This window comes from Catharus ustulatus, chromosome 32, assembly GCF_009819885.2.
Source record: "Catharus ustulatus isolate bCatUst1 chromosome 32, bCatUst1.pri.v2, whole genome shotgun sequence".
NCBI classification, from domain to species: Eukaryota; Metazoa; Chordata; class Aves; order Passeriformes; family Turdidae; genus Catharus; species Catharus ustulatus.
The window spans coordinates 1,352,974-1,376,012 of record NC_046252.1 but is presented as its reverse complement, the minus strand read 5'-3'; the positions used below and the strand labels follow the sequence as shown (position 1 = coordinate 1,376,012).

Sequence of the window (23,039 nt, the reverse complement as noted above, 5' to 3'; positions counted from 1 at the left end):
CGTGTCCCCCCCAGTGCCACCCCCGGGCGTACCCGCGGTTTGAAGGCGATGATCTTGAGCACCATCTCCACGGTGAAGAGCCCCGTGAACACCATGTTCAGCAGGTCCATCACGTAGTTGAAGGGCTTGGACTGCTCGTAGTGCTGGGAGGGGACACGGGGGTCTGGCACTGTCCCCTGTGTGACCCCCCAGGTGTCCCCCCAGGTGTCCCCCCACCCACCTGCACGGCCAGCGCGATGGTGTTGAGCAGGATGAGCACGAACATGATGTACTCGAAGGCGGTGGAGTTGACCATGGCCCACACGCGGTACTGGGTGCGGTTCTTGGGGATGTAGCGGCGCAGCGGCTGCGCCTTGAGCGCGTACTCCACGCACTGCCGCTGCGGGGACACGGGGACAGCTTGGGGACAGTGCAGGGACACGGCCAGCACACTGCCACCTCACGCACTGCCGCTGCGGGGACACGGGGACAGCTTGGGGACAGCGCTGGGACACGGCCAGCCCACGCACTGCCGCTGTGGGGACATGGGGACAGCTTGGGGACAGCGCGGGGACACGGCCAGCACACTGTCACACACTGCCACCCCACGCACTGCCACTGGGGGGACACGGGGACAGCTTGGGGACAGTGCAGGGACACGGCCAGCACACTGCCACTCCACGCACTGCCGCTGTGGGGACACGGGGACAGCTTGGGGACAGCGCTGGGACACGGCCAGTACACTGTCACACACTGCCACCCCACACACTGCCACTGGGGGGACACGGGGACAGCGTGGGGACGGCTTGGGGACACGGCCAGCACACTGTCACACACTGCCACTCCACGCACTGCCGCCGCGGGGACACGGGGACAGCTTGGGGACAGTGCTGGGACACGGCCACCTCAATGCCACACACTGCCATCCCACACACTGCCGCTGGGGGACACGGGGACAGCTTGGGGACAGTGTGGGGACATGGCCACCCCACACACTGCCGCTGCAGGGACAGCTTGGGGACACGGCCAGCCCACTGCCACCCCACACACTGCCGCTGCGGGGACACGGGGACAGCTTGGGGACAGCGCGGGGACACGGCCAGCACACTGCCACACACTGCCACCCCACACACTGCCGCTGCGAGGACATGGGGACAGCTTGGGGACAGTGTGGGGACACGGCCAGCCCACTGTCACCCCATGCACTGCCGCTGCGGGGACACGGGGACAGCTTGGGGACAGCGCGGGGACACGGTCAGCACACTGTCACACACTGCCACCCCACACACTGCCGCTGCGGGGACACGGGGACAGCTTGGGGACAGCGTTGGGACACGGCCAGCACACTGTCACACACTGCCACCCCACGCACTGCCGCTGTGGGGACACGGGGACAGTGTGGGGACAGCGCTGGGACACCGCCAGCACACTGTCACACACTGCCATCCCACACACTGCCGCTGTGGGGACATGGGGACAGCTTGGGGACAGCGCTGGGACACGGCCACCCCACACACTGCCGCTGTGGGGACACGGGGACAGCTTGGGGACAGCGCTGGGACACGGTCAGCCCACTGCCAGGCCACACACTGCTGCTGCAGGGACACGGGGACAGCTTGGGGACAGCACTGGGACACGGCCACCTCAATGCCACACTCTGCCACCCAACACACTGCCACTGGGGGGACACGGGGACAGCGCTGGGACAGCATTGGGACATGGCCAGCCCGCTGCCATCCCACGCATTGCCGTTGGGGGGACACGGGGACAGCTTGGGGACAGCGTTGGGACATGGCCAGCCCACTGTCACACACTGCCACCCCATGCATTGCCGTTGGGGGGACACGGGGACAGCTTGGGGACAGCGCGGGGACACGGCCAGCCCACTGCCACCCCACACACTGCTGCTGCGGGGACACAGGGACAGCTTGGGGACAGCGTTGGGACACGGCCAGCACACTGCCACACACTGCCATCCCACGCATTGCCGCTGGGGGGACACGGGGACAGCTTGGGGACAGTGTGGGGACACGGCCACCCCACACACTGCCACCTGGGGGACACGGGGACAGCTTGGGGACAGTGCAGGGACACGGCCACCTCAATGCCACACACTGCCATCCCACACACTGCCACTGGGGGGACACGGGGACAGCGTTGGGACATGGCCAGCCCGCTGCCATCCCATGCATTGCCGCTGGGGGGACACGGGGACAGCTTGGGGACAGCGCTGGGACACGGCCAGCACACTGTCACACACTGCCATCCCACACACTGCCACTGGGGGGACACGGGGACAGCTTGGGGACAGCGCAGGGACACGGTCAGCACACTGCCACCCCACGCACTGCCGCTGCGGGGACACGGGGACAGCTTGGGGACAGCTTGGGGACACGGCCAGCACACTGCCACCCCACGCACTGCCGCTGTGGGGACACGGGGACAGCTTGGGGACAGCGCTGGGACGCGGCCACCTCATTGCCACACACTGCCACCCCACGCACTGCCGCTGTGGGGACACGGGGACAGCTTGGGGACAGCGCAGGGACACGGTCAGCACACTGCCACCCCACGCACTGCCGCTGCGGGGACACAGGGACAGCTTGGGGACAGCTTGGGGACACGGCCAGCACACTGCCACCTCACGCACTGCCGCTGTGGGGACACGGGGACAGCGCTGGGACAGCATTGGGACATGGCCAGCCCGCTGCCATCCCATGCATTGCCGCTGTGGGGACACGGGGACAGCTTGGGGACAGCGCTGGGACGCGGCCACCTCATTGCCACACACTGCCACCCCACACACTGCCGCTGGGGGGACACGAGGACAGCTTGGGGACACGGCCAGCCCACTGCCACCCCACACACTGCCACCTGGGGGACACGGGGACAGCACGGGGTCAGCGCTGGGACACGGCCACCTCAATGCCACACACTGCCATCCCACACACTGCCACTGGGGGGACACGGGGACAACTTGGGGACAACATTGGGACATGGTCAGCCCACTGCCCCCCACACACTGCTGCTGCGGGGACACGGGGACAGCTTGGGGACAGCATTGGGACATGTCCAGCCCGCTGCCATCCCACGCATTGCCGCTGTGGGGACACGGGGACAGCGCGGGGACACGGCCACTGCCACACACTGCCGCTGGGGGGACATGGGGATGGCATGGGACAGCACGGGACCATGGGGGCACCACAGGGTCATGGGGACACTGCAGGGCCATGGGGACATCACAGAGGCAAGGGGACACCATAGGGCCACAGGGACACCACAGAGCCATGGGGACAGCACAGATCCAAGGGGACACCACAGAGCTGTGGGGACACCACAGGACCATGGGGACACCACAGATCCAAGGGGACACTGCAGATCCAAGGGGACACCACAGAGCCGTGGGGACACCACAGGACCATGGGGACACCACAGAGCTGTGGGGACACCACAGGACCATGGGGACACCACAGATCCAAGGGGACACTGCAGATCCAAGGGGACACCACAGAGCCGTGGGGACACCACAGGACCATGGGGACACCACAGATCCAAGGGGACACCACAGAGCCAAGGGGACATCACAGAGTCATGGGGACACCACAGAGCCGTGGGGACACCACAGAGCCGTGGGGACACCACAAAGCCAAGGGGACACCACAGTGTCATGGGGACACCACAGATCCAAGGGGACACCACAGAGCCAAGGGGACACCACAGAGCCATGGGGACACCACAGGATCACAGGGACACCACAGATCCAAGGGGACACCACAGGGACACCACAGATCCAAGGGGACACCACACAGCCATGGGGACACCACAGAGCCAAGGGGACACCACAGATCCAAGGGGACACCACAGAGCCAAGGGGACACCACAGGACCACGGGGACACCACAGATCCAAGGGGACACCACAGATCCATGGGGACACCACAGAGCTGTGGGGACACCACAGAGCCATGGGGACACCACAGGGACACCACAGATCCAAGGGGACACCACAGAGTCATGGGGACACCGCAGGGACACCACAGAGCCGTGGGGACACCACAGATCCATGGGGACACCACAGGTCCAAGGGGACACCACAGAGCCATGGGGACACCGCAGGGTCACAGGGACACCGCAGGGTCATGGGGACACCACAGGGCTCTGGGGACACCACAGATCCATGGGGACACCACAGATCCAAGGGGACACCACAGAGCTGTGGGGACACCACAGGACCATGGGGACACCACAGGATCATGGGGACAGCACAGAGTCATGGGGACACCACAGAGCCATGGGGACACCACAGAGTCACGGGGACACCACAGGGACACCATAGATCCAAGGGGACACCACAGAGCCATGGGGACACCACAGATCCAAGGGGACACCACAGGATCATGGGGACACCACAGATCCAAGGGGACACCACAGGACCATGGGGACACCACAGATCCAAGGGGACACCACAGAGTCATGGGGACACCGCAGATCCAAGGGGACACCACAGATCCAAGGGGACACCACAGAGCTGTGGGGACACCACAGAGCTGTGGGGACACCACAATGTCGTGGGGACACCACAGAGCCACGAGGACACCACAGAGCCATGGGGACACCACAGGATCACGGGGACATCACAGCCCCACGTCCCCACACCTGGTTCTTGTCGAGCTCGCAGTTGCGGTACTCGCTCTCGCCCTGCGCGCGGAAGGTGATGATGACGAAGCCCACGAAGATGTTCATCATGAAGAAGGCGATGACGATGATGTAGACGATGAAGAAGATGGAGATCTCCACCCGGTAGTTGTAGATGGGCCCCTGGTTCTCGGCGTTGGCGTCGATGGCCTTGTAGAGCAGCCTGGGGAGGGGGGACACGGTGATGGGACTGTCCCCACAGGGGGTGGCAGTGTCCCCGTGCCCTCCCCGGGGACTCACGCGGGCCACCCCTCGAAGGTGGACACGGTGAACAGCGCCATCATCCCCGCCAGGACGTTGTCGAAGTTGAAGTCGCTGTTGAGCCAGAGGCGCTCCCGTACCGAGGGGTGGGACACGTCCCCGTCCTTGTACACCAGGAATGTCCCCCTGGGATGGGGACACGGGGACAATGAGGGTGAGACACCCCATGGACACTGCCACCGCTGAGGGGTGGGACACGTCCCCGTCCTTGTACTCCAGGAATGTCCCCCTGGGATGGGGACAGTGAGGGTGAGACATCCCATGGACACTGCCACCACCGAGGGGTGGGACATGTCTCTGCCCTTGTACACCAGGAATGTCCCCCTGGGATGGGGACATGGGGACAGTGAGGGTTATACATCCCATGGACACTGCCACCACTGAGGGGTGGGACACGTCCCTGCCTTTGTACACCAGGAATGTCCCCCTGGGATGGGGACATGGGGACAGTCAGGGTGAGACCCCAACAGGACACTGCCACCACCAAGGGGTGGGACACATCACCGTCCTTGTACACCAGGAATGTCCCCCTGGGATGGGGACATGGGGACAGTAAGGGTGAGACACCCCCTGGGATGGGGACATGGGGACAATGAGGGTGAGACAACCCCTGGGATGGGGACACGGGGACGATGAGGGTGAGACCCCAACAGGACACTGCCACCACCAAGGGGTGGGACACGTCCCCGTCCTTGTACTCCAGGAATGTCCCCCTGGGATGGGGACACGAGGACAATGAGGGTGAGACCCCAACAGGACACTGCCACCACCAAGGGGTGGGACACATCCCTGTCCCTGTACACCAGGAGTGTTTGACAGGGACATGGGGACAGTGATGGTGGGATCCCAACAGGACACTGCCACCACTGAGGGGTGGGACACGTCACCATCCTTGTATTCCAGGAATGTCTCCCTGGGATGGGGAGATGGGGACAGTCAGGGTGAGACCCTCCTTGGGACAGGGACATGGGGACAATGAGGGTGAGACACCCCATGGGATGGGGACATGGGGACAAGGAGGGTGAGACCCCAACAGGACACTGCCACCACTGAGGGGTGGGACACATCACCGTCCTTGTACACCAGGAATGTCCCCCTGGGATGGGGACAGTGAGAGTGAGACACCCCATGGACACTGCCACCACCGAGGGGTGGGACATGTCCCTGTCCTTGTACACCAGGAATGTCCCCCTGGGATGGGGACATGGGGACAGTGAGAGTGAGACCCCCCCAGGGACAGGGACAAGGGGCAGTGAGGGTGAGACCCCAACAGGACACTGCCACCACCGAGGGGTGGGACACATCACCGTCCTTGTACACCAGGAATGTCCCTCTGGGATGGAGACACGGGGACAGTGAGGGTGAGACCCCCCATGGGACAGGGACAAGGGGCAGTGAGGGTGAGACCCCAACAGGACACTGCCACCACCGAGGGGTGGGACACGTCCCTTCCCTTGTACACCAGGGATGTTTGACAGGGACACAGGGACAGTGATGGTGAGACCCCCCCAGGGACAAGGGGCAGTGCGGGTGAGACCCCAACAGAACACTGTCACCACTGAGGGGTGGGACACGTCCCCGTCCTTGTACACCAGGAATGTCCCCCTGGGATGGGGACACGGGGACATTGATGGTGGGATCCCAACAGGACACTGCCACCACTGAGGGGTGGGACATGTCCCCATCCTTGTACACCAGGAATGTCCCCCTGAGATGGGGACATGGGGACAATGAGGGTGAGACCCCAACAGGACACTGCCACCACTGAGGGGTGGGACACGTCCCCGTCCTTGTACACCAGGAATGTCCCCCTGGGATGGGGACACGGGGACAGTCAGGGTGAGACCTCCCATGGGACAGGGACATGGGGACAGTGAGGGTGAGACACCAACAGGACACTGCCACCACCGATGGGCGGGACATGTCCCTGCCCTTGTACTCCAGGAATGTTTGATGGGGACATGGGGACATTGATGGTGGGATCCCAACGGGACACTGCCACCACCAAGGGGTGGGACACGTCCCTGTCCTTGTACACCAGGAATGTCCCCTGGGATGGGGACATGGGGACAGTCAGGGTGAGACCCTCCTTGGGACAGGGACATGGGGACAATGAGGGTGAGACCCCCCCAGGGACAGGGACATGGGGACAGTGATGGTGAGACCCCAACAGGACACTGCCACCACCGACAGGTGGGACATGTCCCTGCCCTTGTACTCCAGGAATGTCCCCCTGGGATGGGGACACAGGGACAGTGAGGGTGAGACCCCAGCACGGGGTGGGACACCGTGGGGACACCTCTGGAGTGAGATTTGAGGTGCAGGGGTCACTTTGGGCTGTGGGGACATTTTGGGGGTGACACTCACTTGCACTCTCCTGGCGTGTGCTTGGCCTCGTCGGTGCAGCTGTAGAACTTGCCCTGGGGGGACAGGGGGGTCAGGGACACCCCTCGGGGGGGTGGGGACACCCTTCAGGGGTTGGGGACACCTCGGGGGGGGGTGGGGACACCTCGGGGGGGAGGGGACCCCACCTTGAAGAGCTGCACCCCGATGCAGGCGAACATGAACTGCAGCAGCGTGGTGACGATCATGATGTTCCCGATGGTGCGGATGGCCACGAACACGCACTGCACCACGTGCTGGGGACGGGACAGGGACAGGGACAGTGTCACCGGGGCGTGGGGACAGGGACAGGGACAGGGACAGTGTCACCGGGGCGTGGGGACAGGGACAGGGACAGTGTCACCGGGGCGTGGGGACAGGGACAGGGACAGGGACAGTGTCACCGGGGCATGGGGACAGGGACAGGGACAGTGTCATCGGGGCATGGGGACAGGGACAGGGAGAGTGTCACCAGGGCGTGGGGATGGGACAGGGACAGGGACAGGGACAGTGTCACCAGGGTATGGGGACAGGGACAGGGACAGGGACAGTGTCACCAGGGCATGGCGACAGAGACAGGGACAGGGACAGGGACAGGGACAGTGTCACCGGGGCATGGGGACAGGGACAGGGACAGTGTCACCAGGGTATGGGGACAGGGACAGGGACAGGGACAGTGTCACCGGGGCGTGGGGACAGGGACAGGGACAGGGACAGGGACAGTGTCACTGGGGTGTGGGGACAGGGACAGGAACAGGGACAGGGACAGTGCCACCGGGGCATGGGGACAGAGACAGGGACAGTGTCACTGGGGCATAGGGACAGGGACAGGGACAGGGACAGGGACAGGGACAGTGTCACTGGGGGACAGGGACAGTGACAGTGTCACCAGGGCATGGGGACAGGGACAGGGACAGGGACAGGGACAGGGACAGTGTCACCAGGGCATGGGGACAGGGACAGGGACAGGGACAGGGACAGGGACAGTGTCACCGGGGCGTGGGGACAGGGACAGGGACAGTGTCACCGGGGCATGGAGACAGGGACAGGGACAGTGCCACTGGGGCGTGGGGACAGGGACAGGGACAGGGACAGTGTCACCGGGGCATGGCGACAGAGACAGGGACAGGGACAGGGACAGTGTCACTGGGGCATGGGGACAGGGACAGGGAGAGGGACAGGGACAGTGTCACCGGGGCATGGGGACAGGGACAGGGACAGGGACAGGGACAGTGTCACCGGGGCGTGGGGACAGGGACAGGGACAGGGACAGTGTCACCGGGGCATGGGGACAGGGACAGGGACAGGGACAGGGACAGTGTCACCGGGGCGTGGGGACAGGGACAGGGACAGGGACAGGGACAGTGTCACCGGGGCATGGGGACAGGGACAGGGACAGGGACAGTGTCACCGGGGCATGGGGACAGTGCCACTGGGGCATGGGGACAGGGACAGGGACAGTGTCACCGGGGCATGGGGACAGGGACAGGGACAGTGTCACCACAGCATGGGGACAGGGACAGTGTCACTGGGGCACGGTGATGCCATGTGCTGCAGACAGGACAGGGACAGGGACAGTGTCACCCAGGCATGGGGACAGGGTCAGGGACAGGAACAGGGACAGTGTCACTCAGGCATGGGGACAGGGTCAGTGTCACCAGGGCACAGGGACAGTGACAGTGTCACCGGGGCATGGTGACAACAGTGGTTTCTGGTGACCCAGGGACATGGGGACAAGGACAGTGGGACAGTGTGACATGGGACACCGAGGCCACTGTGTGCTGGGGACACCTGTGACATTGCCACCTTGGGGCACTGGGGACCCTGGTGCCACCAACAGCATGGCGTGCTGGGGCGCTCCCAGTGCTCCCAGTGCCTCCCAGTCCCTCCCAGTGCTCCCAGTCCCTCCCAGTGTCCCCAGTGCTCCCAGTCCCTTCCACTGCTCCCAAATCCCTCCCAGTGCCCCCAGTACCTCCCAGTGTTCCCAGTCCCTCCCAGTCCCTCCCAGTGCTGCCAGTGCCTCCCAGTCCCTCCCAGTGTCCCCAGTGCTCCCAGTGTCCCCAGTGCTCCCAGTCCCTTCCAGTGATCCCAGTGCTCCCAGTTCCTCCCAGTCCCTCCCAGTGCTCCCAGTGCTCCCAGTCCCTCCCAGTGCTCCCAGTGCTCCCAGTCCCTCCCAGTTCTCCCAGTCCCTCCCAGTGCCTTCCAGCCCTCCCAGTGCTCCCAGTCCCTCCCAGTGCTCCCAGTCCCAGTCCCTTCCAGTGATCCCAATCTCTCCCAGTGCTCCCAGTGCTCCCAGTCCCTCCCAGTGCTCCCAGTCCCAGTCCCTTCCAGTGATCCCAATCTCTCCCAGTGCTCCCAGTGCTCCCAGTGCCTCCCAGTGCTCCCAGTCCCAGTCCCTTCCAGTGATCCCAATCTCTCCCAGTGCTCCCAGTGCATACCAGTGTCCCCAGTGCTCCCAGTCCTTCCCAGTTCTCCCAGTGCTCCCAGTCCCTCCCAGTCCTTCCCAGTGCTCCCAGTGCCTCCCAGTCCCTCCCAGTGCTCCCAGTCCCTCCCAGTGCTCCCAGTGCTCCCAGTCCCTCCCAGTTCTCCCAGTCCCTCCCAGTTCTCCCAGTCCCTCCCAGTCCCTCCCAGTGCCTCCCAGTCCCTCCCAGTTCTCCCAGTCCCTCCCAGTGCTCCCAGTCCCTCCCAGCATTCCCAGTCCCTCCCAGTGCCTTCCAGCCCTTCCCAGTGCTCCCAGTCCCAGTCCCTTCCAGTGATCCCAATCTCTCCCAGTGCTCCCAGTGCCTCCCAGTGCTCCCAGTGCCTCCCAGTGCTCCCAGTGCCTCCCAGTTCTCCCAGTCCCTCCCAGTTCTCCCAGTCCCTCCCAGTCCCTCCCAGTCCCTCCCAGTGCCTCCCAGTTCTCCCAGTCCCTCCCAGTGCCTCCCAGTGCTCCCAGTCCCTCCCAGTGCTCCCAGTGCCTCCCAGTGCTCCCAGTCCCTCCCAGTCCCTCCCAGTCTCTCCCAGTGCTCCCAGTGCTCCCAGCATTCCCAGTGCTCCCAGTCCCTCCCAGTGCTCCCAGTCCTTCCCAGTGCTCCCAGTCCCTCCCAGTGCTCCCAGTCCCTCCCAGTGCTCCCAGTCCCTCCCAGTTCTCCCAGTCCCTCCCAGTTCTCCCAGTCCTCCCAGTGCCTCCCAGTGCTCCCAGTCCCTCCCAGTGCTCCCAGTCCCTCCCAGCCCTCCCAGTTCTCCCAGTCCCTCCCAGTCCCTCCCAGCATTCCCAGTCCTTCCCAGTGCTCCCAGTCCCTCCCAGTCCCTCCCAGTGTCCCCAGTGCTCCCAGTGCCTCCCAGTGCTCCCAGTTGCCCACCTTGAGGCCCTTGGCCCTGTTGATTGCTCGCAGCGGCCTCAGGACCCGCAGCACCCGCAGGATCTTCACCACCGAGATGGCGCTGGAGCTGCCCGGGGACACACCAGTGCTCCCAGTAACGCCCCCAGTGCTCCCAGTAACGCCCTCAGTGCTCCCAGTAACGCCCTCAGTGCTCCCAGTAACGCCCCCAGTGCTCCCAGTAACGTCCCCATGCTCCCAGTAACGCCCCCAGTGCTCCCAGTAACACTCCCAGTGCTCCCAGTAACATCCTCAGTGCTCCCAGTAACGCCCCCAGTGCTCCCAGTAACGTCCTCAGTGCTCCCAGTAATGTCCCCAGTGCTCCCAGTAACGTCCCCAGTGCTCCCAGTAACGCCCCCAGTGCTCCCAGTAACGCCCCCAGTGCCCCCAGTAACGCCCCCAGTGCTCCCAGTGCCCCCCAGTGCTCCCAGTAACGTCCCCAGTGCTCCCAGTAATGCCCCCAGTGCTCCCAGTAACGCCCTCAGTGCTCCCAGTAACGCCCCCAGTGCTCCCAGTAACACCCCAGTGCTCCCAGTAACGCCCCCAGTGCTCCCAGTAATGCCCCCAGTGCTCCCAGTAACGCCCTCAGTGCTCCCAGTAACGCCCCCAGTGCTCCCAGTAACGCCCTCAGTGCTCCCAGTAATGCCTCCAGTGCTCCCAGTAACGCCCCCAGTGCTCCCAGTAACGCCCCCAGTGCTCCCAGTAACGTCCTCAGTGCTCCCAGTAACGCCCCCAGTGCTCCCAGTAACATCCTCAGTGCTCCCAGTAACGTCCCCAGTGCTCCCAGTAACGCCCCCAGTGCTCCCAGTAACGCCCTCAGTGCTCCCAGCAGTGCTCCCAGTGTTGAGCCTGACCCCTCCCAGTGCTCCCAGTGCTCCCAGTGTTGAGCCTGACCCCTCCCAGTGCCCCCCAGTGCTCCCCGCGGTGCTCCCAGTGCTCCCAGTGTTGAACCTGACTCCTCCCAGTGCTCCCCAGTGCTCCCAGTGCCCCCAGTGTTGAACCTGACCCCTCCCAGTGCTCCCCAGTGCCCCCCAGTGCCCCCAGCGGTGCTCCCAGTGCTCCCAGTGCCCCTAGTGGGGCTTCCAGTGTTGAGTCTGACCCCTCCCAGTGCTCCCAGTACTCCCAGTGGTGCTCCCAGTGCCCTCAGTGCTGAGCCTGACCCCTCCCAGTGCCCCCCAGTGCCCCCAGCGGTGCTCCCAGTGCTCCCAGCGCTGAGCCTGACCCCTCCCAGTGCTCCCAGTGTTGAGCCTGACCCCTCCCAGTTTCCCCAGTGCTCCCAGTGCTCCCAGTGTTGAGCCTGACCCCTCCCAGTGCTCCCAGTGGTGCTCCCAGTGCTCCCAGTGTTGAACCTGACCCCTCCCAGTGCTCCCAGTGTTGAGCCTGACCCCTCCCAGTTTCCCCAGTGCTCCCAGTGCTCCCAGTGTTGAGCCTGACCCCTCCCAGTGCTCCCAGCGGTGCTCCCAATGCCCCCCAGTGCTCCCAGTGCTCCCAGTGCTCCCCAGTGCCCCCCAGTGCTCCCAGTGCTGAGTCTGATCCCTCCCAGTGCCCCCCAGTGCTCCCAGCAGTGCTCCCAGTGCTCCCAGTGTTGAGCCTGACCCCTCCCAGTGCTCCCAGCGGTGCTCCCAGTGCTCCCAGTGTTGAGTCTGATCCCTCCCAGTGCCCCCCAGTGCTCCCAGTGCTCCCAGTGTTGAACCTGACCCCTCCCAGTGCTCCCAGTGCTCCCAGTGGTGCTCCCAGTGCTCCCAGTGTTGAGCCTGACCCCTCCCAGTGCCCCCCAGTGCTCCCAGCGGTGACCCCATTGCCCCCCAGTGCTCCCAGTGGTGCCCCCAGTGCCCCCCCAGTGCTCCCAGCGGTGCTCCCAGTGCCCCCCAGCGCTCCCAGTGCTCCCAGTGCTCCCAGCGGTGCTCCCAGTGTTGAGCCTGACCCTTCCCAGTGCTCCCAGTGTTGAGCCTGACCACTCCCAGTGCTCCCAATGCCCCCCAGTGCTCCCAGCGGTGCTCCCAGTGCTCCCAGTTGCCCCCAGCTCACTGCATGCCGAAGGAGATGAGGGACACGCCGACCACCAGCACGTCCAGGAGGTTGAACCAGTTGCGGAGGAAGGAGCCTTTGTGCAGGAACCCCCCGAACACCGTCATCTGTGGGACAGCGTGAGCCCCGCGCTGGGGACACCCCAAATCCTGGGCACCCCAAATCCTGGGCACCCCAAATCCTGGGGACCCCAAATCCTGGGAGCCCCAAATCCTGGGGACCCCAAATCCTGGGGACACCCCAAATCCTGGGAACCCCAAATCCTGGGAACCCCAAATCCTGGGAACCCTAAATCCTGGGGACCCCAAATCCTGGGAACCCCCAAATCCTGGGGACTCCAAATCGTGGGAACCCCACAAACCCTGAGAACTCTCCACCCCAAATCCTGGGGACCCCAAATCCTGGGAACCCCACAAACCCTGAGAACTCTCCACCCCAAATCCTGGGGACCCCAAATCCTGGGAACCCCAAATCCTGGGAACCTCAAATCCTGGGAAAACCAAATCCTGGGGACACCCCAAACCCTGGGGACCTCATATCCTGGGGACACCCCAAATCCTGGGAACCCCAAATCCTGGGGACACCCCAAATCCTGGGGACTCCAAATCCTGGGAACCCCACAAACCCTGAGAACTCTCCACCCCAAATCCTGGGGACACCCCAAATCCTGGGGACCCCAAATCCTGGGAGCCCCAAATCCTGGGAACTCTCCACCCCAAATCCTGGGGACACCCCAAATCCTGGGAAGCCCAAGTCCTGGGAACCCCACAAACCCTGAGAACTCTCCACCCCAAATCCTGGGGACACCCCAAATCCTGGGGACCCCAAATCCTGGGGACCCCAAATCCTGGGAACCCCAAATCCTGGGAACTCTCAACCCCAAATCCTGGGAACCCCCAAACCCCGGGAACCCCAAAAACCCTGAGAACCCTCCACCCCAAAATCCTGGGAACCCCCAAATCCTGGGAGCCCCAAATCCTGGGAACCCCCATCCCAAAATCCTGGGAACTCTCAATCCCAAACCCTGGGAACCCCCAAACCCCAGGAACCCCAAAAACCCTGAGAACCCTCCACCCCAAACCCCAGGAACCCCACAAATCCTGGGAACTCTCTACCCCAAATCCTGGGGACCCCCCAAACCTTGGGAACACTCCCCCCAAACCCTGAGAACCCTCCATCCCAAATCCCAGGAACCCCACAAACCCTGGGAACCCCAAAAACCCTGAGAACCCTCCACCCCAAACCCCGGGAACCCCTCTCAAAACCCTGAGAACCCTCTATCCCAAATCCCAGGAACCCCCCAAACCCTGGGAACCCCCATCCCAAACTCATGGAACCCCCCAAACCCTGGGAACCCCAAACCCCAGCGATCCCCCCGCACCTTGAGCAGAATCTCCACGGTGAAGATGGAGGTGAAGGCGTAGTCGAAATAACCCAGGATCTGCAGGGTGGGGTGGGGAGGGGGCAACGGGGTGACCCCCACCCCCCTCAAACCCCCCCTCAAACCCCCCTCAAACCCCCCCCAACCTCCTGGACCCCCCCAAACCCCCCCAGATTTCCCCCCCAACCCCCCATTTCTGCCCCCCAATTCCAGGCGTGCAGATCCCGCACGGTTACGGGGGAATTCCCCCAGTTCTCCCAGTCCCTCCCAGTTCCCCCAGTCCCTCCCAGTTCCCCCAGTCCCTCCCAGTTCCCCCAGTCCCTCCCAGTAGCCCACGTGGTTGCGGGGCGAGTGGGCTCGCACGGGGTCCTCCGCGGCCAGGGAGATGCTGCTGAGGATGATGAAGACGAGGATGAGGTTGGTGAAGATGTGGTGGTTGATCAGGGCGTGGCACTTCACCCGCAGCCTGCGCCGGGCACACGTCAGCTCCCAGTGCTCCCAGTGCTCCCAGTTTGTGCAGTCCCAGTGCTCCCAGTGCTCCCATTTCGTGCAGTCCCAGTGCTCCCAGTGCTCGCAGTCCCAGTGCTCCCAGTCCCCCCAGTTCGTGCAGTCCCAGGGCTCTCAGTTTGTGCAGTCCCAGTGCTCCCAGTGCTCCCAGTTTGTGCAGTCCCAGTGCTCCCAGTCCCCCCAGTTCGTGCAGCCCCACTGCTCCCAGTCCCCCCAGTGCTTCCAGTGCTCCCAGTGCTCCCAGTGCTCTCAGTCCCCCCAGTTTGTGCAGTCCCAGTGTTCCCAGTGCTCCCAGTTTGTGCAGTCCCAGTGCTCCCAGTGCTCCCAGTGCCCCCAGTCCCTCAGTGCTCTCAGTCCCCCCAGTGCTCCCAGTCCCTCAGTGCTCCCAGTGCTCCCAGTTCGTGCAGCCCCAGTGCTCCCAGTGCTCGCAGTCCCAGTGCTCCCAGTCCCCCCGGTTCGTGCCGTCCCAGTGCTCCCAGTCCCTCAGTGCTCCCAGTTCCCCCAGTTTGGGCAGTCCCAGTGTTCCCAGTTCCCCCAGTTTGGGCAGTCCCAGTGTACCCAGTCCCCCCAGTTCGTGCAGCATCAGTGCTCCCAGTGCTCCCATTTCGTGCATTCCCAGTGCTCCCAGTCCCCCCAGTGCTTCCAGTCCCTCAATACTCCCAGTCCCCCCAGTTTGTGCAGTCCCAGTGCCCCCAGTGCTCCCACTGCTCCCAGTCCCCTCAGTGCTCCCAGTCCCTCAATGCTCCCAGTGCTCCCAGTGCTCCCAGTCCCTCAATGCTCCCAGTGCTCCCAGTGCTCCCAGTCCCTCAGTGCTCCCAGTTCCCCCAGTTCGTGCAGTCCCAGGGCTCCCAGTTCGTGCAGTCCCAGTGCTCCCAGTGCCCCCCGTGCTCCCAGTTTGTGCAGCCCCAGTGTTCCCAGTCCCCCCAGTTCGTGCAGCACCAGTGTCCCCAGTGTCCCCAGTACTCTCAGCACATGTCCCCAGTGTCCCCAGTGCCCCCAGTGTCCCCAGTGCCCCCAGTGCTCTCAGCACCAGTGTCCCCAGTGCTCTCAGCACATGTCCCCAGTGTCCCCAGTGCCCCCAGTGTCCCCAGTGCCCCCAGTGTCCCCAGTGCTCCCAGTCCCTCAGTGCTCCCACTCCCCCCAGTTTGTGCAGTCCCAGTGTCCCCAGTGTCCCCAGTACTCTCAGCACATGTCCCCAGTGCCCCCAGTGCCCCCAGTGCCCCCAGTGTCCCCAGTGCCCTCAGTGCTCTCAGCACCAGTGCCCCCAGTGCTCTCAGCACATGTCCCCAGTGTCCCCAGTGTCCCCAGTGTCTCCAGTGCCCCCAGTGCCCCCAGTGTCCCCAGTGTCCCCAGTGCCCAGTGGCACTCACGGGTTGGTGCTGCTCAGCACGAAGAAGGCGCTGCCCTCGGGGATCGGGGTCACCTTGGGCTTGGGGGCCTCCTCCAGGGACTCCAGCCGGGCCCTGCCCAGGCTGTCCCGCTCCCCCCCGGCCTCCTCGTCCCCTGCAAGGGACCCGGTGTCTGGTCATTGTCACACCCCATGGACCCCGCGTTCAGTCATTGTCACACCCCAGGGACCTCCTGTCTGGTCATTGTGACACCCCAGGGACCCCGTGTCTGGTCATTGTCACACCCCAGGGACCCCGTGTCTGGGCATTGTCACACCCCAGGGACCCCGTGTCTGGTCATTGTCACACCCCAGGGACCCCGTGTCTGGTCACTGTCACACCCCAGGGACCCCGTGTCTGGTCATTGTCACACCCCAGGGACCCCGTGTCTGGTCATTGTCACACCCCAGGGACCCCGTGTCTGGTCATTGTCACACCCCAGGGACCCCGTGTCTGGTCATTGTCACACCCCAGGGACCCCGTGTTCAGCCATTGTCACACCCCAGGGACCCCGTGTCTGGTCATTGTCACACCCCAGGGACCCCGTGTCCTGTCACTGTCACACCCCAGGGACCCCGTGTCTGGTCACTGTCACACCCCAGGGACCCCGTGTCTGGTCATTGTCACACCCCAGGGACCCCGTGTCTGGTCACTGTCACACCCCAGGGACCCCGTGTTCAGTCATTGTCACACCCCAGGGACCCCGTGTCTGGTCATTGTCACACCCCAGGGACCCCGTGTCTGGTCACTGTCACACCCCAGGGACCTCCTGTCTGGTCATTGTCACACCCCAGGGACCCCGTGTCTGGTCACTGTCACACCCCAGGGACCTCCCGTCCAGCCATTGTCACACCCCAGGGACTCCGTGTCTGGTCATTGTCACACCCCAGGGACCCCGTGTCCTGTCACTGTCACACCCCAGGGACCCCGTGTTCAGTCACTGTCACACCCCAGGGACCCCGTGCCTGGTCATTGTCACACCCCAGGGACCCCGTGTCCTGTCACTGTCACACCCCAGGGACCCCGTGTTCAGTCACTGTCACACCCCAGGGACCCCGTGTTCAGTTGTCACACCCCAGGGACCCCGTGCCTGGTCATTGTCACACCCCAGGGACCCCGTGTTCAGTCATTGTCACACCCCAGGGACCCCTTGTCCGGTCATTGTCACACCCCCAGGGTCCCTGTCTCTGGGCATTGTCACCTCCCCACCTCAACACTGTCACCTCCCCAGGGTCCCCTTGTCCAAGCACTGTCACCTTCCCCCCCTTTGTCCAGGCACTGTCACCTCCCCAGGGACCCTGTCTCTGGGCGTTGTCACTTCCCCTTGTCCAGGCACTGTCACCTCCCCAGGGTCCCTTTGTCCAGCCACTGTCACCTCCCCAGGGTCCCTGTCTCTGGGCATTGTCACCTCCCCACCCTAGGCACTGTCACCTCCCCAGTGTCCCCTTGTCCCGGCACTGTCACCTCCCCAGGGTCCCCTTGTCCAGCCACTGTCACCTCTCCAGGGTCCCTGTCTCTGGGCATTGTCACCTCCCCACCTCAACACTGTCACCTCCCCAGTGTCCCCTTGTCCAGGCACTGTCACCTTCCCAGGGTCCCTGTCTCTGGGCATTGTCACCTCCCCACCTCAACACTGTCACCTCTCCAGGGTCCCCTTGTCCAGCCACTGTCACCTCCCCAGGGTCCCTTTGTCCAGGCACTGTCACCTCCCCAGGGTCCCTGTCTCTGGGCACTGTCACCTCCCCACCCCAGGCACTGTCACCTCCCCAGTGTCCCCTTGTCCCGGCACTGTCACCTCCCCAGGGTCCCTTTGTCCAGCCACTGTCACCTCCCCAGGGTCCCTTTGTCCAGCCACTGTCACCTCCCCAGGGTCCCTGTCTCTGGGCACTGTCACCTCCCCATCTCAACACTGTCACCTCTCCAGGGACCCCAGGTCCAGTCACTGTCACCTCCCCAGTGTCCCCTTGTCCAGGCACTGTCACCTCCCCAGGGTCCCTGTCTCTGGGCATTGTCACCTCCCCACCCCAAGCTGGGCATTGTCACCTCCCCAGGGACCCCTTGTCCCGGCACTGTCACCTCCCCAGTGTCCCCTTGTCCAGGCACTGTCACCTCCCCAGGGTCCCTGTCTCTGGGCACTGTCACCTCCCCACCTCAACACTGTCACCTCTCCAGGGTCCCTTTGTCCAGCCACTGTCACCTCTCCAGTGTCCCTTTGTCCAGCCACTGTCACACCCCAGGGTCCCTGTCTCTGGGCATTGTCACCTCCCCACCCCAGGCACTGTCACCTCCCCCAGGGTCCCCTTGTCCAGCCACTGTCACCTCCCCAGGGTCCCTGTCTCTGGGCATTGTCACCTCCCCACCTCAACACTGTCACCTCTCCAGGGACTCCATGTCCCGTCACTGTCACCTCTCCAGGGTCCCTGTCTCTGGGCACTGTCACCTCCCCACCTCAACACTGTCACCTCTCCAGGGTCCCCTTGTCCAGCCACTGTCACCTCCCCAGGGTCCCCTTGTCCAGGCACTGTCACCTCCCCAGGGTCCCTGTCTCTGGGCACTGTCACCTCCCCACCTCAACACTGTCACCTCTCCAGGGTCCCCTTGTCCAGCCACTGTCACCTCCCCAGGGTCCCCTTGTCCAGCCACTGTCACCTCCCCAGGGTCCCTTTGTCCAGGCACTGTCACCTCCCCAGGGTCCCTGTCTCTGGGCATTGTCACCTCCCCACCTCAACACTGTCACCTCCCCAGTGTCCCCTTGTCCAGGCACTGTCACCTTCCCAGGGTCCCTGTCTCTGGGCATTGTCACCTCCCCACCTCAACACTGTCACCTCCCCAGTGTCCCCTTGTCCAGCCACTGTCACCTCCCCAGGGTCCCCTTGTCCAGGCACTGTCACCTCCCCCTGGGAACCCCCACCCCAGGCACTGCCACCCCCTGCAGGGACCCCATCTCAACACTGTCACCTCTCCAGTGTCCCTTTGTCCAGGCACTGTCACCTCCCCAGGGTCCCTGTCTCTGGGCACTGTCACCTCCCCACCCCAGGCACTGTCACCTCCCCAGTGTCCCCTTGTCCCGGCACTGTCACCTCCCCAGGGTCCCCTTGTCCAGCCACTGTCACCTCCCCAGGGTCCCTGTCTCTGGGCATTGTCACCTCCCCACCTCAACACTGTCACCTCTCCAGGGTCCCTTTGTCCAGCCACTGTCACCTCCCCAGTGTCCCTTTGTCCAGGCACTGTCACCTCCCCAGGGTCCCTGTCTCTGGGCACTGTCACCTCCCCACCTCAACACTGTCACCTCTCCAGGGTCCCCTTGTCCAGCCACTGTCACCTCCCCACCCCAAGCTGGGCATTGTCACCTCCCCAGTGTCCCCATGTCCAGGCACTGTCACCTCTCCAGTGTCCCTGTCTCTGGGCACTGTCACCTCCCCAGTGTCCCCATGTCCAGGCACTGTCACCTCCCCCTGGGAACCCCCACCCCGGGCACTGCCACCCCCTGCCGGGACCCATCTCACGTCACTGTCACCTCCCCCGGCACCCTGATGTTCTGTCACACCCCCCCTTCCAGGGACCCCCACATCAGGGCACTGCCACCCCCCAGTGTCCCCAATGTCCCCAGTGTCCCCAATGTCCGGGTGTCACCTTCCTCCGCCTCTTCCTCCTCCTCCTCTTCGTCCTGCGGCTGATCCCCCTCAATCTGGGGAGGGGAGGGGGAGGGGTGAGGGCTGTGCACCCTTGGGGGGCAGGGAGGGACCCCCAGGACCCCCCAATCATTGTCACCCCCCCCCCAGGGACCCCTCCTCACCTTCACAGCCACGTCCTGTCCCTCTGTCCCCGCTTCTGCCTCCCCGGCCTTGTCCCTGGGGTGGGGAAAAGGGGGGGCTCAGCCAGGGGGTCCCGGGGGTCCCAGGGGCTGGGTGTCCCCTCAGTCACCCCAAAAAGAGTCCCAAGATTTGGGTGTCCCCCTCAGTCACCCCAAAAAGGATCCCGGGGGTCCCGGGGGTCCCAGGGGCTGGGTGCCCCCTCAGTCACCCCAAAAAGGATCCCGGGGGTCCTGGGGGTCCTAGGGGCTGGGTGCCCCCTCAGTCACCCCCAAAAAGGGTCCCAGGGTTCCCAGGGGCTGGGTGCCCCCTCAGTCACCCCAAAAAGGGTCCCAAGGGCTGGGTGTCCCCCTCAGTCACCCCAAAAAGGGTCCCGGGGGTCCCAGGGGCTGGGTGCCCCCTCAGTCACCCCCAAAAAGGGTCCCAGGGGCTGGGTGCCCCCCTCAGTCACCCCAAAAAGGGTCCCAAGATTTGGGTGCCCCCCTCAGTCACCCCAAAAAGGATCCCAGGGGCTGGGTGTCCCCCTCAGTCACCCCCAAAAAGGGTCCCAGGGGTTGGATGCCCCCCTCAGTCACCCCAAAAAGGATCCCAGGGGCTGGGTGTCCCCTCAGTCACCCCAAAAGGGTCCCAGGGGCTGGGTGTCCCCTCAGTCACCCCAAAAGGGTCCCGGGGGTCCGGGCTCACTTTTTGTCCCCCCCCGAGTTGATGTTGTCACCGTCCGCCAGGTTGTCCACAGCGATGGCCAAGAAGACGTTGAGGAGGATGTCTGAGGGGAGGGAGGGGCTCACCAGTGCTCCCTGTATCCTCCCAGTATCCTCCCAGTCCCTCCCAGTGCCTCCAGTCCCTCCCAGTGATGCCAGTTCCTCCCAGTCCCTCCCAGTCCCTCCCAGTCCCTCCCAGTGCCTCCCAGTCCCTCCCACTCCCTCCCAGTCCCTCCCACTCCCTCCCAGTCCCTCCCACTCCCTCCCAGTCCCTCCCAGTTCCCCCAGTCCCTCCCAGTCCCTCCCAGTGCTCCCAGTCCCTCCCAGTCCCTCCCTGTTTCTCCCAGTCCCTCCCAGTGCCTCCCAGTGCCCCCAGCCCCTCCCAGTCCCTCCCAGTCCCTCCCAGTGCTCCCAGTGCTCCCAGTCCCTCCCAGTCCTCCCAGTGCCCCCAGTTCCCCCAGTCCCTCCCAGTCCCTCCCAGTTCCCCCAGTCCCTCCCAGTGCCCCCAGTGTCCCCAGTCCCTCCCAGTCCCTCCCACTCCCTCCCAGTGATCCCAGTGCCCCCAGTGTCCCCAGTCCCTCTCAGTTCCCCCAGTGTCCCCAGTCCCTCCCAGTTCCCCCAGTCCCTCCCAGTCCCTCCCAGTCCCTCCCAGTCCCTCCCAGTTCCCCCAGTGTCCCCAGTCCCTCCCAGTTCCCCCAATGCCCCCAGTCCCTCCCAGTGCCCCCAGCTCCTCCCAGTCCCTCCCAGTGCCCCCAGTCCCTCCCAGTTCCCCCAGTCCCTCCCAGTCCCTCCCAGTGCCCACGCACAGTTGCCGCAGATGAAGAGGATGACGAAGTAGACGCAGACGAGCATCCCGGGGAACACGGGGCCGCCGTAGGCCATGATCCCATCGTACATCACCGCGTTCCAGTCCTCCCCCGTCAGGATCTGGGGGAGTTGGGGGGTCCCCAAACACCAGGGGCACCCCAAAACCTCAGTGCCACCCCTCACCAGTGCTCCCAGTACAGCGCTGCCTCCCAGTTCTGGGTGTGCAGCCTCACCCCAAGGTGGTGATGGGACGGTTTGAGGGGGGCTCGTGGGTTTTGGGGTCTCCCTGCAGGTTTAGGGGACCTGTGGATGATACAATTCTTCCAAAACCATCTTCCCCTGGAACTTGCTGTAGTAGATAAGGTCTCCTAGATACCAAGGTTGAGCCAAATTCCTTAAGAATTTGGTCACTCTCCTAACACTTTGGAAGATAATTACAGTAATTTCACGATTATAAGCCGCACTGAGTATAAGCCGCACTTCTGGGTTTCAGCAACTTTTTGTTCTTTGTCCATACATAATCTGCACCTGATTATAAGCCGCATGTTACAATACAAAAGGGATCTGTTCTATCACCATCTGTTGGGGGTGGGGCAGTGATCCTTATCTCTGTGGGAGATATTCTGTTAATGAGCCATCCATCGAAACCAGGCAGGGCATTGTTCTTTATCTTTGTGGGGATATCTCCTGTTAATGGCCAAATTTTATAAACCAGGCAGGGCATTGTTCTTTATCTCTGTGGGATCTCTCCTGTTCATGACCAAATTTTATAAACCAGGCAGGGCATTGTTCTTTATCTCATGGGATATCTCCTGTTCATGGCCATGTTTTATAAACCAGGCAGGGCAGTGTTCTTTATCTCATGGGATCTCTCCTGTTCATGACCAAATTTTATAAACCAGGCAGGGCATTGTTCTTTATCTCTGTGGGATATCTCCTGTTTATGACCAAATTTTATAAACCAGGCAGGGCAGTGTTCTTTATCTCTGTGGGGATATCTCCTGTTCATGGCCATGTTTTATAAACCAGGCAGGGCATTGTTCTTTATCTCCATGGGATATCTGCTGTTAATGGCCAAATTTTATAAACCAGGCAGGGCATTGTTCTTTATCTTTGTGGGGATATCTGCTGTTAATGGCCATGTTTATAAACCAGACAGGGCATTGTTCTTTATCTCTGTGGGGATATCTCCTGTTAATGGCCATGTTTTATAAACCAGGCAGGGCAGTGTTCTCTATCTCCATGGGATATCTCCTGTTCATGACCAAATTTTATAAACCAGCTGGGGCAGTGTTCTTTATCTCTGTGGGGATATCTGCTGTTAATGGCCATGTTTTATAAACCAGGCAGGGCACAGTTCTTTATCTCCATGGGATATCTCCTGTTCATGGCCATGTTTTATAAACCAGGCAGGGCAGTGTTCTTTATCTTTGTGGGGATATCTCCTGTTTATGACCAAATTTTATAAACCAGGCAGGGCAGTGTTCTTTATCTTTTCACAACCCATCCTTCCTCCAGCCAGTCATTTTCTGCTCATGGCCATTGAGTCCCACTGTGGCACTGATAAAATTTCTGCATCCCATTGAAAGTTGCTCCAGCCAGGGGGAAGGGCCCAACATTTCTTACCAAGATAAAAACAGAGGTTTTGGGACACTAATGGAGCCCCTTTCTCCACTGGACTCCAGAGGAAAAATCAGATTTCTCCACATCACCACTGGAGCTCCGGAGGGAAACTGCACCT

The 23,039-nt window shown here is 63.2% G+C and overlaps 1 protein-coding gene across 1 annotated transcript in view; it reads right to left on the bottom strand.

Moving 5' to 3' along the window:
- The window catches only part of CACNA1F (calcium voltage-gated channel subunit alpha1 F), a 77,706-nt gene that overhangs the window by 16,491 nt on the left and 38,176 nt on the right, over positions 1–23,039 (bottom strand). The window contains exons 16-30 of the mRNA XM_042780086.1: positions 21,298–21,418; positions 20,475–20,556; positions 19,775–19,829; positions 19,612–19,666; positions 15,961–16,111; positions 14,420–14,549; positions 14,084–14,143; positions 12,703–12,809; positions 10,657–10,744; positions 7,465–7,572; positions 7,301–7,353; positions 4,913–5,059; positions 4,634–4,835; positions 221–379; positions 33–143 (exon numbers count right to left, since the gene is read on the bottom strand). Of these exons, the coding sequence (XP_042636020.1) occupies positions 33–143; positions 221–379; positions 4,634–4,835; positions 4,913–5,059; positions 7,301–7,353; positions 7,465–7,572; positions 10,657–10,744; positions 12,703–12,809; positions 14,084–14,143; positions 14,420–14,549; positions 15,961–16,111; positions 19,612–19,666; positions 19,775–19,829; positions 20,475–20,556; positions 21,298–21,418 (1,629 nt within the window). The remainder of the gene's footprint in view (positions 1–32; positions 144–220; positions 380–4,633; positions 4,836–4,912; positions 5,060–7,300; positions 7,354–7,464; positions 7,573–10,656; positions 10,745–12,702; positions 12,810–14,083; positions 14,144–14,419; positions 14,550–15,960; positions 16,112–19,611; positions 19,667–19,774; positions 19,830–20,474; positions 20,557–21,297; positions 21,419–23,039) is intronic.